This window comes from Condylura cristata, unplaced genomic scaffold (assembly GCF_000260355.1).
Source record: "Condylura cristata isolate star-nosed mole 26May11 unplaced genomic scaffold, ConCri1.0 scaffold00008, whole genome shotgun sequence".
NCBI lineage: Eukaryota > Metazoa > Chordata > Mammalia > Eulipotyphla > Talpidae > Condylura > Condylura cristata.
Genome location: NW_004567109.1, coordinates 21,400,656 through 21,419,350, shown reverse-complemented (window position 1 = coordinate 21,419,350; position 18,695 = coordinate 21,400,656). Strand labels below are relative to the sequence as shown.

The 18,695-nt window shown below is 41.3% G+C and overlaps 2 protein-coding genes across 3 annotated transcripts; both read right to left on the bottom strand.

The window, feature by feature from the left end:
• Positions 1-1,386: 1,386 nt before the first annotated feature.
• EXO5 (exonuclease 5) lies at positions 1,387-8,324 on the bottom strand. Of its 2 annotated transcripts, none has more exons than XM_012722535.1 (3): positions 8,077-8,324; positions 7,373-7,707; positions 1,387-3,938 (listed from the first exon to the last, which is right to left on the bottom strand). In XM_012722535.1, exon 3 carries the CDS (start codon positions 3,909-3,911, stop codon positions 2,790-2,792), a length of 1,122 nt encoding a protein of 373 aa, XP_012577989.1. In that variant the 5' UTR covers positions 3,912-3,938; positions 7,373-7,707; positions 8,077-8,324; the 3' UTR covers positions 1,387-2,789. The 2 variants fall into 2 exon arrangements, with proteins under 2 accessions (XP_012577989.1, XP_012577990.1); XM_012722536.1 differs by having other exon boundaries at positions 7,545-7,707.
• Positions 8,325-10,831: 2,507 nt separating this feature from the next.
• Positions 10,832-18,640, bottom strand: ZFP69 (ZFP69 zinc finger protein). The gene is made up of 6 exons (XM_012722531.1): positions 18,365-18,640; positions 16,703-17,088; positions 16,108-16,193; positions 14,089-14,215; positions 13,665-13,760; positions 10,832-12,045 (listed from the first exon to the last, which is right to left on the bottom strand). Exons 2-6 carry the CDS (start codon positions 16,827-16,829, stop codon positions 10,916-10,918), a joined length of 1,566 nt encoding a protein of 521 aa, XP_012577985.1. The 5' UTR covers positions 16,830-17,088; positions 18,365-18,640; the 3' UTR covers positions 10,832-10,915.
• Between the last annotated feature and the right edge of the window lie 55 nt (positions 18,641-18,695).

The window sequence follows — 18,695 nt, the reverse complement described above, 5'->3', positions numbered from 1 at the left end:
TAGAGATTTTGTAGATGGTCTTTATGAAGCTGAGGAAGTTCCCTTTTAATTTTCCAGTAGTTTTTAAGAAGAATGAGTGGTGTGTTTTATCAAAAGTTTTTCATCACAGAATTATATGGCTTTTCACTTTTGTTACAGTGCTAATGTGAATTATGCTGATCTTAAAAATGTTAAGCCAATCTTGCATTCTTTGGGAGAATTTCACTTGGGAATGGTATATTGCTCTTTTTCTATACTGTGGGGTCAAATTTACTAAAATTAAATTTTTCGCATCTGTCTTCATGGGTTATACTTGTCTATGGTTTTTGTGTATAATATCTGGTCTGGTTATCAAAATCTCATTGGAATTATAGAATGAATAGAGAATTTTCCCTCCTCTTTCTTTTTCTGGAAGTTTGTGAGCCTTTGCTATTACTTTTTCCTTAAAGAATTCAGCCCATAATTCATCTGGGATTGGAGTTTTGAGGAAAGGTCTTTAGCAAACTTCTTTATTAGATATACTACTTAGGTTGTTTCTTTGAGTAAGCTTTGGTGGCTTGTATCTTTCAAGGAATTTATCTATTTCATCTAAGTTGTCAAATGAATTGGCATAAAGCTGCTTGTCTTTCCTTACTAGTCCTTATTAGTATCTGTCGTAGCTGTAGTGCTGACACCTCTCTTACCCCTGCCACTGGTCGCCTGCCTGTACTTTTTATTTCCTGAGTGGTCTAGCTACAACTTTTCAGTTTTATTGAAAAACAATCAGCTTTTGAGTTAATCAATTTTCTCTTTGTGTTCTATTGCATGGTGGCAGCTATATTTTATTTTTAATGTTTCCGCTGGGTTTCATTTTCTTTTTTAGTTTAAGGTGGACACTGAGGTCAGTAATTGGAGAGCTTTCTTCAATTCATAAAATACAAATTACCAAAAAATAAAGGATATTCATCTTCCCAGGTTAATCTAAATAGCACAAACTTTAGTATTATTACTAAAGTTAAGATATTATTCATCACATTGGCACAATTTAAGAATTATTGTAATACTAGGTCAGGGTGTGGAAGCACATACTTTTACATACCATTTTTTTTAAAAACGATGAGTCAAGTTATCCAATACTATGGCAAGTACGAACAGTTCTTGCTTTGAGGGAATCATAGAGTCTAAAAGATGCATTCCTGCAGGGTAATGTGGATCAAGATGTATTCTAAATGTGATCTTACATCCCCAGATTTCTAGGCTGAAGGAGGAAAATCAGAAAATATTTAGAATATCTATGTAGGCTATAAACATTTATGTCTCTACATCTAACCCTTTCAGTATGGCTAACAGAGGAGAGTTAATCAAATGATTCTATTAACAGAGGAGAGTTAATTAAATGATTATATTACACAATATATTACTGGGAAACAATTTATTATCAGCTGTTAATACATGAAAATATATACCCTATAAAATTTGACTGATACAAACATGTTACAGAAGATTTGTGTCCAATCATATACACTCCAATGCACACATATTTGTTTTATACTTTAGTATGCTCACATACCCATAAAAACATTTTGAAAAAAAAAGAAAACAAAAACATTTTGAAGAATCTTATTGATTTCCTATAAATGATTATCTTGGCGTTCAGATTTAGTAGATGTGTTTGTGAGAGTAATATTTAGTTTCTACTGTATATACACAGTGTTTGTAGTAAAAAAAAAAGATAAAAAGTAACCTAAGTACATAGAGACCTGTTTAGATAAACAACAATCTATATATGCAATGGAATACTTTTTCATTGCTAAAAAAAATGAGGGGTGATGTCAACGTCATACCTTCTTCGGGCCTCTTTGTTGATATTTGCAGGTAAGGGCTCCACTGCCTACTGAGACAGACCAGCATTCCTCTCCATTATCCTTACATTTTTCTGAAGGTTACTTTTGACTTTATAAAAAGGTTACTATATGTAACCTCTGGAGATTGCTTTTTTATTTTTTGTTGTGGTAAGAGTTATCCATATTGTTGCATGTCATTGCAGCTTATCTGTCCACAGTATATCATACCCCTCTTCTGAGGCTGGGCATCTAGGTAGTTCTTGGTTTGGGATTTGCTATTGTGAAAGAGCTATAAAGTATATTCTTGTTCATATTTCCTGTTGAATAAGAATTCCCTGTTGTATCTGTATAAGCATTGATATTACTAGATTACACAGTGTATAAATGACACAGGTTAATTCATTTATCGTATTTTCATGGCTAATAATTTCATGTTTTATATCTTACTGTTGCTACTTTATTTTCCTTTATTTCTTTGTACACATTGATTATGTTTAAATGCTTGGTCAGTCATCCCATTAATTTTGCTTTAGAAATGTGTTTATGTATATATGTAAAAGCTTGGAATAACACATATGCAACTATTTATAGTGGGTGTCTTTGAAGGTGTAAAATCATTTAAAAAGCCATCAGTTCAAATGACTTGGGCAGCATTTCATTTTGTGTAATTACATAAAACAAAGACTTGCTTGAGAAAAAAGTAGGAAGGAGACTTCTCAGAAACTAAAGAATCTTTTTAGGAAAACAATGATTGTGGAAGGATACCTTATCCCCAGTCATGATGATCATCTGTCATCTTGTCAACCAATGATGAAGTTCCAGGGATAGTAGAATCCCAGATCTTCCCCCTTATCCCTGACTCTTAGTCCTGGATTTGTGTGGTTAGAAGGTGAAGAAATTTGAATGGAAGCCAAGCTCAGAAAATGAGCTCTTTAACTCTGCTGAGTACACTAAAGAGATCCAAATCTCTGAAGGCATACCTTCTGCTCATTTGGCTTTTTTGGCTTGAGGCTCTACGGTGGAGCTGAGCGCCCAGCCACCCTTCTTCCACTCACAGATATCTGCATAGCTACATGTCTGGCACTTCCACGCCTCTTCCACATCAACCCCTTGAGGTTCTCGGTGGCCCACCCAATAAGCCATCTGGTGCTGCACCTTGCTCCTCACCTCCTCCTCTTCAAAGACCACAATCTCTGTACCCAGCAGAGTGGCAGTCTCTTGGTGGATATACTCGATCTTTAGGTTATCGATAACTGGGAGGTCAGACAATGTCAGAGACAAGAAGACCAGCTCCATGAGGTCACCCAAGGAGTTCACAGAAAAGCCTCCCTGCTTGGCATGTCTCAGCACTGAGGGCCCCAGTGGTTTTTCTGGATGCAGTTTTGCATGGCGGACTAGGCTAGCAGCGGTCACTTTCCCTTGTACCATGGCATCAAAGATGTATTTATATAGGCTGACCTGAAAACAGTCTTTCTTTTTCTGTGCTTCCACAGGAAGCACAGGGCGCCTCCGTGTCTTGAGTTCAGCCAATTCCAGCTCCCCCTTGTCTGTATAGTGCAGCTCATCAATCACTCCAACAAGCAGCACGCCCTCTACTTCTCCAAACACTGGGAACTCTCTGATGCGACCTTCTGACTGCAGGGTAGGAATCATTGATAATATGTTCAGAAACTTAACTGCCCAAGAATCCTCTTTACTGGTGATGGAAATAGTCACAAGATCATGAACTTCTAGTTCTCTAGCTAGGTGGATGCTGACACCAGTGTTTAAGACAGCAGCCTTCTCGGGTGCCAAGAAACCAGGAAGCTCCTTCTTATATACCATTTGCTGTTCACACCAATCCTGGGTAGACAGATCAGTGACATACAAATATTTAAGGTGGAATCGCTCCATGGGTGATGAGATACCCTGTTCTCTTTTCCTCTTTGGTAAGTCGGCGAACTTGTCATCCTTCCCAGGGAGTTCAGAAGAAGGGCCAGGTTTGCTAAGTGAAGAACTTGATTCTTGGGTATCTTCCAGGTCCACAAAGTCTAGAAATTCTGAATCACTGAAGTCGGAGAACCCTGAGGCCTCTGCTGACACTGATTGCTCTTCCCCAGCCTCAGTCATAGCACTGATGTGGGTTGGGAGAGAGCCCTGCATATCATGTTAAATGTATTATCCAAATAAAATATTTCCCAAAAGCACTTTCAAATTCCAATGAGATAAGAATCATGACTAATTATTTACATTCTGTAAGGAAGCTTATTTATTAACAGTTAGTGGTACAGCTACACTTTATAATAGCTTCTGTGTGACCACTGGGCAAAACTTTCAAAGTGAAAAATGGTTAACACCCAATATCTCACTGCTCCCCCATGGGACAGGCAGGTACTTTGTATTTAAAGTTGTTACTGTGAAAAATTGCAAACATACAGAGACATAGAAAGACTAGAACACTAAACACCTATACACACATCATGTGGATAAATGATTACTTCACATTTTACTGTATTATATGCTTCCTTTGTGCATGCATTTTTTGGCTAAACTACAATAGTTTAAGTTATCGATGTTGTAACCCTTCAAATATAAATGCTTAGCATACATTTCCAAATAAATATATTCTCCTACCTTGACTATAGTACTATTACCATAGCTAACAAAATTAATAATTCCCTAACACTCCACTCTATATTCAAATTTTCCCAATAGTTCTGAAGATGTCTTAGCTTTTCTTGGATTCAGAAACAAAGATTAATATATATGTTCAACTATTTTGTCTCACAAGCATTTCTAATCTCAAGAAAGTAAGCAAATGATCTGTGAAGATATTCTTTTAAGTGTTCCTCCTAAGCTCACATATCATACCTTCCATAGGGAGAAAACAAAACAAGGTTTGCTCAGTCCACTAGTATTTTACTTTGGGTGCCAGAAAAAGAAATAACTTGACACACAATTTAAGGTGTCTGAGGTTAACCACCAGCCAAGTTTCCTCCTTGCTATTCTAATAAGCAATGAATAAGCTGGACATAATAACACCCATCTTAGAAAGCTTAAAACTAATGCTTTGAGAATACTAATCTAAGTTATGACTGTACTTAACGAATTTTTAGTGTTAAACATTACTATTGAAAGAAAATATAGATAGCTAGAAGAAAAGTTATTTTCATGAACAAAAGTAATATAATGTTCAGACTTTTGCTTATCCCTATATTGTTTTGGAAGAGACTAGAGTAGCAACAGAACACAGGACTGTACTTTTGCACAGGGGTCTTAAATTGTAAATATACAATAAATGACGACAGTTTCAAAGTAAGTAATTTCATGTGAACTATAAAATCCCTGAGTGTTGGAGAATCTTTAGTTCCCACCAACAAACTAAAGCCAAATGGTAATTAACTTGTGCACCTCTGTTGTTGCTTTTTCCCACTGGGAGGAGATCACTAAATCCAAATCACTTGATCCTGATAATATTTTATTTCCAATGTCTACATCTGGGTTGTCCAAATATAACCACTACCCACATGTGACTTTAATTTTAATTAAATAAAATTTTAAATTCTTTTTCTCAGTTGCACTAGCCACATTTCAAGTGCTCAGTCGCTACATGTAGCTAGTAGGGACATAATAAGGCACAGACATAGGACATTTCCCTGGCCAGGGACAGTGCTATTTAATAATACTGACTTAGATTATTTCACATGTATATGTTAGCTCTTGTAAACTCTGAGAAGATACGGACTCTCTACTTGTTTTATACATAATATTAAGAATATGGCAGCCCTAACCAATGAAATATCTTGTTGAGAAGACATAATAGTAGTCATTCCCTAGGGGAAAGAGTCATCTAAAAGAAGAAAATATTCTAGGGATGGGCAATTTTTACATGGATGTGTTGCCTGGACTTTCCTGTAGACAAAATCCAGCTTGAGCATGATGCAGTGACACAAGCTATGCAACGTCTATCGTCTGACAGATTCCAGGTAGATCGGGAAAAGCTCTGAAAAATCGGACTTTCCACTGCTAACTTACGTTATGACCTACCTTTTTTGTATAATCGTAATATCAAAATATTCTGAGCAACTTTCAGCTTACAATTGGATTGCCTCAGCTGTATAAGGCCTGTCTGCCCTGACAAGCAAGCATTGCACCAGGGTGAAAAATTCCCCTGAAGTCAAGTGACTTGACTACTGACTGATAAATAAACGCATAAGGCCTGTTTTTGCAAAGTCTCTCTCACTGCAGGATGGATGGAGGAAAACCCAAATCTTATCATTCTATTATCTCATCTAGCCCTCTATTCAGCTTCTAAAGAATTACTCAAACTTCCTATTGTCTGGCCTTTAGATGTGGAAATTCATGCAGGTTGCCTGTTTTGAAACTAGTCAAGTTTTCCACCTGCTACACCTTGAAGGAACCCACAAAAGTCTTCTGGCTAGTCTTTCAGGATTCTGCTATGTAGTCTTCAGATAAGGAAATTCACCTATGTCTCCTTTTCAGAGATTTGATTAGCAAGGAATTTCCTCTTCTGCCTCCCAGGATGACCCAGGTAGAAAAACAAAAACCCATTAAGTAGTAGATAAGGTTTAAGGGACTTCTATCTTAGTTGATCTCCACTATAGTTAATATTAGTCATAAACTTTGTGCACCTATGTACCTATTTTTAACCTTGATTGATTTTAGAATGTTATATCTCAGCTAAAGGGCAATACGACCCTAAACTGTTCTTAGAAAAAAAAGATGATTGTAATCTCTCAGCCCAGTTCGTGTGCTGATGTCATCCCACTGCTTACTCCTAATGTATAAAATAAACCTCTGCTGAAGGCAGAGCAGGAAGACTTGCACCCAACTCTGACTCCTGTGTCTTCCTCGCCCCTCCTTTCCCTTTTTTCTCCTTCTCCCCTTTTTAGGAATCTCCGCTCACCGATGCCTTCCCACCTTAGGGTCCCGCCTGTCTTGCCTCCAGGCACCTCATAGTTGGAGCTGGTCTCCAACAAGGCAGCCCATTATCCCAAATTGCAGTGTATTAGTGATACAAAATGATTTTACATGGTACACGGACCAACATTTTTAGTGGTACCTTGAATAATATAAAGCTGTCAGCATGTCCACCACACACATAATTTCATAGTTAGTGTTTCTGAGAATGTTTTCTCTTTAAATAAATGTGAGAAAATAAAAATAAGAGAATAACAATGTAGGTAATACACAAGAGCAAAAATCATTAAGTGGTAAATGAGAGAGATGTTTTGGAAAGACCAGCATGCTACAGATCTGGGTTCTGAACTTACTTCTGACTAGTTTAGTATTATTACAAATAGTAGCACATTAATTGCCCTATGAATATTCTTAGGCAAGTTTTTAGTTTTCCTGAGGCAACTAACACATCGCTGAAATGAGAGTATTCCTTCCAAAGCACTCAGCTATCCAAAAACTCAGCCACCCTAACAATCAGTGATAAAACATACATATTATTAGCATTCCACAAATGTAGCTGTCCTCTCCCTTTCCCAAGGAAGATATGAAACAGTGTATCTATTTCCTCTGATAAATAACATCAAGTTTTAGGAAAGGAAACTTTTACTCGCCTGGAATTTGGTTGATCTTCCTCTTCACAGGGATAGGCAGAATGCTGAAATAGTAAGACTTGGGAAGGAGAAAGGAGCTCTGAAAGCCTATGTCTGCACCGAAGAATCCAGATCAACAGCTCTGGGACTTGCTGTGATAAAATGGGGGAACTTTTGGTCCTTTCTCACCTACCTCCTCACTTACACAGAGGCGTTACCTCCTCTCTCATCCACACAACATCATCGGTTGCCCACCCTAGATCCTCGGTAATGCTCGCCTCTCTCCAGGGGCAAATTCTCCATGATTTCATTTCCCCCATAGTCTGGATGCAGTTACTTGATCCAACCCCTGCTCCCTGCAAGTAAAGGATCAAAAATAACCAAGGTCCCCAAAGAGATCTCTGATCAGTTCCCTCTCCCAGCCCCATCCTCAGCCAGAAGTTCGGGCAGAGTCCTCAATTGGGAAACAGTTCATCTGATGGGTTCCTACTGTCTGCAGAACTGCCACCACCTTCACCCTTAACATCCCATTTGTTCGGTACTGCCAGGATTTGTGGGTTCCAAGAACTACTGCCTTAGGCGGGGACTTTTCCACTAGTTCCAAACCACTCTTCCTCCCGAGCTCCGCGTAAGCCCTAAAGTTTACTAAGCACTGCCTACAATGTCCAGGAGGAGCCAGCAAGGAGAACAAGGAGTCTCAGCCTCGGGATGAAGCCCCAGCTTACCGCAGGGTCTTACAAGGGCGAAAAATCCAGAGTCCACAGGACCGGGGTCTGCACGGGAGCCGCTCTCTCACAGCGGGAGGGGGTCGGAGCCGGCAAAGGCGAGACCGAACCCCGCGCTCCCTCACTTCATCTATCTTCACTCTCCAGCCTCTCCCTAACTGTTGATGCGCCAGCGAACCCCGGACCCCCTCGGCTCCTCCATCAACTCGGGGTTGCTTCTGGCTTCTGCCCCTACCAGCAGAGACAGACTCCGGGCCCCGCCTTAGCGTGCGGACGCCGGGAGATCCAGCCCAGAATGCACAGCGGCCCCAAGCCCCGCCCCCTCCCAAGGCCTCGGCGGCGCGGGGCAGTCCCGGAAGCCGGCTGCACCTCCCACCTTCTGGCTGCGGGTGGGACCCTGGTCTACCTCCCGGCAGGCTCGCCCGGGGCTCTGCTGGCTGCGCCCGTGGGCTAGACCCGCCCCGGAGGGCTGTCCCGGTACCACCAGGCCTGCTCGAGGGGCGTCGTTTTCCCGGTTTCCCGGAAATTATGGAGAATTTGCCCCAGGAGAGAGCCATCAGTGCTGCATCCTGGCGTTCCCACCTTGGGTTCTGTGTGTATCCGGCTCTTGCCAGCTGGCGTCAGCTTTCCCAGCTGAGAGGACAACCTCGAACTCACTTTTCAGAGCGCGCGCTCGTCAGTGCATTATTTTTTTCTCCTATTTGCTTATTGTTGAGAAACCTAAAATTACATATGGAAGTATAAAATATAGTAAGCACTGAATAGACTAGTCACTGGAGCAAAAGTAGAAAAGTATCAGAACCTTCTTTGCTTTATTTTCATTTTATCACATACCAGGTGATAGAAACTGAAATCTGGAGCTGAAGGTAACCATAATTTGCAATGAGGTGTTTAAAGCAAACATAAAATCAAAATGAAGAAAACAAAGTAGAGGTGAGAGATGGGAGAGAAAATTGCCAAGGTTTTCCAAAATGCATCAGGTTCCTGGTCCTGCTCCTTGAGAAATCACAAAGGATCTTAACTACTGAGCTTTGGTTTATCACTGGAGTCCGACTGGTCTAGGGGAAATGTATCAATATTTCACAGAATCACTAAAACTTTTTAATAAAACATTGCCAGATTGAAAAAGAAACATGAACAAAACCACTGTGGTCCTGGTCTTGTTCAGTTTTTACAACACACCATGCAACATTGACTAATAAATGCCCATTCACTCATGTTTATTAATTATGTCATGTCCGTCCTCTATTCTGTCTCCTTGGGCATTAACTGTCAAAAGCTGGCATAACCATCCTATAAATTGTTATGATTAGTCAGCCATTCAATGCAGTACCATGATTCAACAGTCAGTTTTCCTTTGTTTCAATCAAAAGGGTTGCAGCTGAAATGATACTTGCTAAAAAGCAAGTGGATCAGCCTCTTTAAAGGGATTGTCAGTCATCAGAGTTCCATCCTCAGAAATCAGGGATGGAGGTGGAAGTGTCACCTCTAGAATTCTCCAGCTGAAATTTTGGTGGGCCTGGCTATTTGACAAGATTCAGATTCTTTCTGTCTCCAGGGATGGCAACTGCTACTTCTGAGGATGTGGGTCAGCTGGTATTTCTAATTGGTCATTGAAACAAGCTGGTCCTTCCTTGATAGCTGATAGGGCTGCTGGCCGAGTGGACACTTCAGCACTGGATTCCGTTACCTATCTTGCTGTTGGGAAAAGAAATTGATCCAACCACTGAGGGTCAATTTGGTAAATATCCACCATCCAAATGTTTATACCCTCTAGCTAAGAAATTCCAGTTGCAGGAAATTAAAATGTATGAACTAGTAAAACACTGTACCAACAGAAGATTGAAATGCCAAAAGTCCATCCATAGTGAGCCAACTAAAAGAAGTACATGCAAACCAAGGAGTATTCCACAGCTGTTATAAAGAAATGAATAGCACTGTATCTACTGTGCTGGGAAGACCTCCATGATATATTATAGCATTAATTGGTAAAAGTCATGTTGCAGATTTATTTATGCAGGAAGCTGTCATAATAGTTACAAAGAAAAACTATGTTTATATTATCTTGGCTATAAATAGAAATATTTCCCCAAAAAAATAGTTATAAAAATGGTTATACCGGGCCCTCCCTGGTGGCACAAGGGGTTAAAGCTCAGCACTATGAAGCTATCTGCAGCCTGGCCAGGGAGCTGACCTACATGGCGCAGCAGACCTCTCCTGTCTCACCCGCTGCTCCCCTTACCAGTATATTTCAGTCATTCTCCCTGTTCTGCTCCCCACTCTGCTTCTGGTGAATCCTCTTAGCTCCATCAACCCTGTGCCTCTGGCCTGTGCCCCAGTTCTTGTATGCATAATAAGTAAATCTTAGGAACAAAATGGTTGTACCTCTCTTTCATAGGTTTTATGGTGACATGGGAAGCAGTAAGGATGCTTTTTACTTACACAACTGCCTTTTGAACTTTATACCGTGTGACAGTTTTGCCCATTAAAAATTTTTCGATTAGAAAAAGAGGTGGTGATATTTCAAACAACAGTTCCCATAACACTAGCCTGTAAATCAATGAATGCCCATGAAGATTAATTTACTAATCCACCAAGAAAACAAAAGGAAAATGTGTGAATTTTCCACATTGTTGAATTTAATTTGAAGGGCCATCCTTTCTTTCTTTTATTAAGTAGAAAGTGAAGAGATAGTAATTATAAATGTAGTGTTTATTTATACAATGGGAAAAATTATAAGTTGGGATTACATCAATTCCTCAAATTTATAGTGCTTAAAATTTAAAGCACAAGAACCCTACTTTAGACTTGGCTTTTGTTTTCATGTCCAAAAATGTCCTTACACATTGTTTCGAAAGGGGTTCCTCCTGTGTATTTCATGGTGCCGACTAAGTGATGAATTATAGCTGAAGGATTTTCCACATTCATTACACTCATAAGGTTTTTCTCCAGTGTGATGTCTCTGATGTTTCTTAAAGGACGAGTCATGCCTATAGGCCTTCCCACAGCGGTTGCACTCATATGCTTTTACTCCAGTATGCACAGTTTTGTGGTTGCTGAGGTGTATCCTCTGCCTAAAGGCTTTCCCACATTCCTTACATTTGTAGGGTCTCTCCCCAGTGTGGATTCTCTGGTGATGTGTTAGATATGCCCTATGACTGAAGGTTTTGCAGCATGCATTGCAGGCATAGGGTTTCTCCCCAGTATGAATCCTTATATGTTCGCTAAGGTGTCTAATCTGTCGGAAGGTTTTCCCACATTCATTGCACGTAAAGGGTTTCTCTCCAGAATGAGTTCTCAAATGTTGGATCAAGCTAATGTTCTGGCTGAAAGCTTTCTGACATTTATCACAAACATAAGGTTTCTCCCCAGTGTGGGTTCTATGATGCTGATTGAGAGATGAGCGGTGTCTGAAGGCTTTGCCACATTCTTCACATTCAAAGGGCTTCTCCCCAGTGTGGATCCTCTGATGTGTGGTAAGGGATGCGCTTTGACTAAAAGCCCTTCCACATTCTTTACATCTGAAAGGCTTCTCACCAGTATGTATTCTCATGTGTTCAGTGAGGTGAATGGGTTGTTTGAAGATTTTTTCACATATATTACATTCATAGGTTTTTGTTCGTATGTAACTTGTTGGATGACTAATCAAGTCTAGTTTGTATTTGTTCCTCTTTTTAGGTGTGTTACACTTATGGTGCCTTTGTTCTATAATAAGATTTGAACTCACAATATTCTCAAATTCATTACTTTCATGGTCTCTCCCGTTGTGGGTCAAGATAGCTTGTCTCACATCTCTTCCATGGGTCTCCTGGTGTCTTTCTAACTCACAGTCATATTTGGAGATTTTTCTCAATGTGGAGTAAATCACATCATCCTTTACAAATCTCTCCATCATATCATGATAGAACTGCTCTTGCAAAATGCCACTCATTGCAGTTGGTTCATTTGTTTCTGCTTTACTCCTCAAGTCTAAAACAAATGGAAAAAATACAAACAACTCATACTCATATGCTTTCAAAAATATTGCAGTGAATATGGAATAGAGATTTAGAGAACAATACATATAAAACATACAAGATTTCTTTATTTACACATGGTTATGCAATCTGGAGAGGAAATAGGAAATTATATTAAGAAATAGTAAACAAGGTAAGAACAGGTTTTAAAGAGTAAATTTGAACATTTTAGTATTATTCTTTTTAATAATACTAAATAATAAAATTCAAAGCTATAGATCAAGAATATCTTTTTGTATTGGCAGTTACTTTTGGAAAACAATCTTGGCAAAGTTAAAAGATGTTCCTCTCCCCACTCACACAATAGTAGGCAAGAGAACTCAGAATAATTTATAAGAACATTAATCTTTTACTGAAAATTATACAAATATTTGTGCATTTTTGTTTTCATCCTTAATAGTCTACCCTAGAAGTATTATTTATACAATAACCCAGATTATGATGTTACTGTTGGTATGTTCTATGGAAAGATCCTTTAATCTTTAAACTCTGTGTGTGTGTGTGTGTGTGTGTGTAATTTGATGCCCTCATGTATTTTGTACAGTAAAGTAAGAGGCTAAAAATGAGCAGGACAAATTTGAAGAATTAAGTTGAAGAACTACCTCTAACTGATATTGTGTCTCACTGTGAAACACAGCAGTTAAGACAGCCTGGCACTAGAGAGAAAAATAAAAACATGGAATAGAGAGAACCTAGCAACAGACCCATGCATACAAGAAGTCTGATGAGGGACAGAGTAGCATTAACTATTAAATAAATGCTTCCTGGTTGATTATACTCATGGACAGAGTTAAACTAGATCCTCACTGCACAGATCAAACATACGTATAATAAGCAGAACTTCAAAATATAGGATGCTATTTTGTCTATAAGTCTTTAAAAAGAAAAGTAAGCAAAGAATAAGAACATGTAATTTACAGAATAGGAATCCCAGATAGATGGTTTATAAATATGAAAAATATGTTCCCTTAATAGTATTCGGAAAACAAAAGACGCAAAATACTATGTATACCCAGTACACCCAATGTCAAGTGTTGACAAAGACACTGAGTTCTGGAAACTCAAAACCTCTTGACTGCAGTGTACAAACTGGTACAACTGATCTGAAAAGCAATTTGCTAAGACCAAGCAAATGAAGGTGCCTATACTTCACATACAATTTTGCTTCTACCAGCTATCTCAGAGAAACACTCCTATATGTACCCAAGAAGATTAATACACAAAGATATATTGCAGCATCTTTTTAAGCCCCCAAAATTAGAAACTGGAAAAATAGATAAATTGCAGTCTTTTAATTCAATGGAACTGTATGAACTAGAACAACATGGATAAATATCAACAGCATGGAATGAGAAAAGCAAATGAAGAAGTATACGTGCCATTTATATATGTAAAGAATAAGAGCATACAAAGCAAAGCTATACATTGTTTAAAGATATGCACTTATTATAAAAGTATGAAGACACATATGGGAATAACTCAGAAAAGTTAGAGGGGAACAAAAGGAAAGACTTGGGCATCCTGGCCTACTCCTACCTACACACTCATCTTGGCACTCTGTCTTGTTCTCACCTGCACTGGAATCTCCCAGACCTTCTTTCTCCATCATCCAAGGCTCTTCGCCTTTCTCCAGCTGGGAAATCACACTAGGTTTGGAAAGTTGATAACCTGTTTAAGGAGTTAAAAAAAAAAAAAAAAAAAGAATGTTTCTGTTGAGCTCTAACAACCATCATCAGAATTTAGTTCTAGCTCTCTGGTATTTAGGGTCTCTGGAAGTGGAAAGGATGCCACAGTGTGTCTTTCTATTCTAGCTTCACAATGTAAAGTTGTTCCCCCAGGAAGGAGAATCAGATATGCCCCACTTTGGTTTTCAAAGGAATGCAACATCTCCAATATGGAACCTAACACAAGCTCCAGGGAATCCACATTTCACCATTTGTAACTAATGACTCTCCAGGAGTGGGCAGGTTTCTATATGCTTAGCCCCCAACCTTACCCACTGACACCAGGTTCCCGTAGTTCTCCAGCATCACCTCCCGGTACAGATTCCGGTGTGCAGGGGCCAGGTGCCCCCACTCCTCCTGGGTAAAATCCACAGAGATGTCCTTGAAGGTCAACAGGTCCTACAACAGCAGATATATCCCTTGTCAGCCAGGTACAAAGTGTTCTTACTGTATTCTAAATGCTGGGTAACTCTAAGCTGGTTAGGAGCCTCCTCTGAATCTGTTTGGAGACTCTCTAAAGATAAAATATTTTAATACATAGGAAGAAATATGATATTAAGCATGTAAGGAAAATATTAAGCAGGATAAGGAAAACAGGAAGAGCCATAGTGAGGACAGGGAGCATATTTTATGTAGATGGTTAGGAAAAGTCTTTCTAAAACAAACCAGAGACATGAATTCATCAAGGAAGAGCTGCATGGAAATCTAAGGAAAGAGGGTTCCAGGCAGATAGAATGGAGCTAAGGCAGAGCTGCTTTGGTTTGCCTGAGGCATATGAGTCTAAACAGTAAGGCTGGAGGCAGGTTAGGGAAGGACACTTCTCCAAAGAGGAAATGCAGATGGCCAACAAGCATACGAAAAAATGTTCAACATCACTTGTATTAAGGGAGATGCAAATTAAAGCCACAATGAGATACCACCTCACCCCAGTGAGAATGGCACATCTTAAAACAACAAGCAACAACAAATGTTGGTGAAGTTGTGGAGAAAAAGGAACTCTCCTGCACTGCTGGTGGGAACGCAAACTAGTACAACCACTATGGAAAACTGTTTGGAGGTTCCTCAAACTGTTAACAATGGAGCTGCCATACAACCCAGCAATCCCACTCTTAGGTATCTACCCAAAAGACACAAAAACACTGATTCAAAAAGACACCTGCAACCCCCACATTAATAGAGAGGACATGGAATCAACCCAAATGCCCAAAAGTAGATGGTGGGTTAAAAAGATGTGGTATATATACACAATGGAATATTACTCATGACTTTTTCAGCAACATGGATGGAGCTGGAAGGGATCATGCTTAGTGAAATAAGCCAGAAAGAAAAAGAAAAGTACCAGATGGTTTCACTCATAGCAGGATCATAAAGGACAAGTGGGGGGGGATAATAATGAACAACTATATACCAGAGACATTTTATAGGGGTGAAGTAGGGAATGGAATAAAAAATGGTGGGAAGGGGGGAGAGTACATGGGACTATGGTGATGGCACACAGGTGAATTGGTGATGGGGAGGCCACAGGAATTATAATTGAGATGGGAAAAGGCACAAAATGATGTAAAAATAAACTATTATAATAAAAAACACCCCCCCAAAACTTAGACATATCTTACATCCCAAGAGCTATCTGTTGGTGTTTAGGGGTTAGAATTATATCACTTACTTTTCTTTTTCTATAGAAATCAGCACAATGTTAGGTCCAGAGACTGGTTGGAAACAGTATTATGTGGAGATTAGTCATAATGGGCCTGGCATTTGCCACCACTTACAACCCCTTTGGAGAACACTGACCTGTACCGAGCTCCCTAGGTTGAATCTGTTAGTATCAACATTCACCCTCCCTCAAAAGGGCAAGTAATAGCCTTAAAAATCAAGGAGCCCCAGGCCCTCCCTGGTGGCGCAGCGGCTTAAAGCACAGCACTGAGAAGCTTAAGCCACTTCCACATGAGTTCGATTCCCGCCTGCCCCGGAGGAGATCCACATGGCGAGGCAGACCTCTCCTGACCCGCCCACTGCTCCCCTCAGCAGTGTACTTCGTTGATCTGCCTGTTCTGTTCTGTCTCTGGTGAATCTTCTCACCCTCCAGCATCTCTGGCCTGTACCCCAGCTCTATATGAATAAATAAATAAATCTTAAGAAAAAAAAAAAAAAGCCAAGGAGCCCCATGAGGATTACAACTGAGATGGAAAAAAGAACAAAATGTTGTAAAAATAAACTATTATATTATTAAAAATAAATAAATAAAACCAAGGAGCACGTCAAGAAAATAAGAGAAAATTTCAACCCACCTGAGGTTCTGCTATCAGAGGTCCAGGAATTACTGCATTCAATAAACTTTCTCCTTGGGCCTCATCAGCATCTTTAGATAGCAGAGCTAGAGAAGGCAAAGAGTCACGATTTGCGTTTCCCCAAATCCCAAGAGGAAAACAGCCTGCAGACACACCGCGCCTGGCTCCTCTCTCAGTACGGTCACCTGAGTGGCACTCAGAGCAACTCAAAGAGCCTGAAGCTCCTGCAGACCCACAGTGCACTGGCTGGGTGTTACCACTTCCCAGTGGCCACTGCTGCTCCAAAAGCACAGTTCTGCCAGATCACTCCTTTGCTCAAAGGTTGCAGAAAAAAAAGAAAAATCCCAGCACTTCCCATAGACTTCAAGGTATCTACAGTCTACCTGCAGTATAGTTCCCATCACTGGCGTCCTCCAAGAGGGGTCCTCCAGTGTTTCCTCTCCCAGCTTTCCCTTCAAAAGGCTCAGGAGTAGATCCCCAATCCCTGCTTCCCCCCACCTTCCTCCTTAAAAGACCACCGTGCTGAAGTGTCTACCTGTCCTTTCACACACAAATGTGACCCTCTTTTCCCCCACCCATAGCAGTGTATTCTCACCTTCTCTTTCAAACAACTTAGTCACATCCTCCCACAGAGGTGCCCCCTCCTTGGCCTTGTTGGGGTGGTGCAGCTTCACCCAGGTGCCGGCCTCTGCGGGCAGGGTGATGAGGAGACGCTGCAGCATGGCGCCCGCCTGCTTGGGCTGGTCTGCTTCTGGCGAAGAAACTGTCAGCACCCTGATGACAGGCTTCACCGTTGTGTGATCCTTCTCTGACCATAGACCTCTGCCAGCTGGACTTGGGTGGGTCCTTGAGGCACCAAATCTGGGGGCTCCTGAAGGATGGTGTGACTTAACCGCTCGAAAATCTGGCTCCCCTCTTAGATGAAGTACTGCCTCCTTGGAAGATAGTCCTTGAGTAGCATGGAGTGCATGCCTCTACGTCCTAGAAGAGTAAAAGGCAGAAGAGGAGGGAAGCAGAACCCCCGCCATACCATCAAAACTCCAGAACCTGCAGAAAAGATTCAAAACTGCAAACGGGGCCCTCCCTGGTGGCCCAGAGACTTAAAGGGCAGCACTGTAAGCTGGCTGCAGCTGCTTCAGTGCGAGTTTGATCCCCAGCCCCATAGGTGACCTACATGGTGTGGCAGACCTCTCCTGACACGCCCACTGCTCCCCTCAGCAGTGTACTTCGTCGATCTGCCTGTTCTGCTCCCCACTCTGTCTCTGGTGAAGCCTCTCACCGCCCCTGAGCCTCTGGCCTGTACCCCAGTTCTGTATGCATAAATAAATAAATCTTTAAAAAAAATAAAACAAAACTACCAAACATCCAGGAACAATGACTTGGCCTCAATGTGGGGATAAGTACAATCAGTGTTCTTGAATGTGGCTCATTTTCCCAGTTCACATATGCACACTGCCAAAGACACACAATCGCTAAAGACAAGGACGCACAGCTATTGCCTGATGCCTGACACTTGCATTTGAAATGTCTAAGGCAAGTCAGCTCGCTGAGCTTCCATTTCTTCATGTATTAAATAGGGATAGTAATTGAACTTCATAGGGTTGTAGTGTATGTACTGAACTCTTCATCAGAGTAAATATCTTTTAATCTCATGCTGCATCATAATCTTTTAAAGTTATTTTAAAAGCAACTGGAGATTTGAGTTTAGAGTTCAAGTATCCCAACAGACAACAATCACATAGGTGTGTTTTCACACAGGCAGGATGCACTCTGGTTTCAGAAATGTAAAAATTGGGGGAAATACATTACTTCAACTATAAAGAGGACTATGCAGGGCTGATTGTAACAGGCAAATCTGGAAACAATTCCAACCAGCTCTCTCATCCAACCCCTTTCCATCTGCCCTCCACTGCCACCAGGTCAGGGTATCGGAGCCCCCAACACAGTCCTAGCTTCAGGGAGGGGGCCAGTCACCTTCACTTAAGTTTGTGGGTAAGGGCCAGTGGCTTATGGGCTTCTTTTTTTTTTTTTTTTCTTTCCCACTCTGACAACTCCAGGGAAAGGAGCTGCCTCCAGTGGTTTGCAGCTTGGGGAAAACAGTCTGGCCCTGCACATAGGAAAAGTAAAAGTCTCGTTAGCCAAGTGGGGAAACTTTCGAGTCCGACATAGGAAACCTTACTGAATGCCCAGCGCTGTATTGCTAAGACGCGCCTCCGGGGTCTCTGCGCCCGCAGACGCAGGCGGTCGTTCCACTCACCAGCTCCGCCCGGACGCAGGTGAAGAGCAGAGACGCGGGCGTGAGCGCGCTCGCGCTGAGGCTGTCAGCTCCAGAGTGTCTGTCTCCTTAGAGAAGGGCGGGTGCTCACGGACTGCGTTCCTTCCCAGCCTTTTACAGGCAGCCCGCACCCCGATCACGCAGTACAAAGCGTTTCCTAAAACGTCTCCCCCACGTCTCCGAAGCCCGCACGACCCCAGCCTCCCCACCGGGTCTTTTCAAATTCCCAACGAGGCGGCCTAGGGCGGTGCTGCAGCTCCGATCCAACCCACCCATCCGTTCTCGGCGGCCTTTCCAGTCGCACCCAAAGGAG

Bases quoted from the DNA above. Each gene is read 5' to 3' on its own strand.
- EXO5 (XM_012722535.1), bottom strand. From the start codon at position 3,911: ATGACTGAGGCTGGGGAAGAGCAATCAGTGTCAGCAGAGGCCTCAGGG.
- ZFP69 (XM_012722531.1), bottom strand. From the start codon at position 16,829: ATGCTGCAGCGTCTCCTCATCACCCTGCCCGCAGAGGCCGGCACCTGG. The intron at 13,761-14,088 runs GTAAGGTTGGGG...CTCCTTAAACAG, and splicing joins CGGGAACCTGGTGTCAGTGG to GTTATCAACTTTCCAAACCT. The intron at 12,046-13,664 runs GTGAGAACAAGA...CATTTGTTTTAG, and splicing joins TCTGGGAGATTCCAGTGCAG to ACTTGAGGAGTAAAGCAGAA.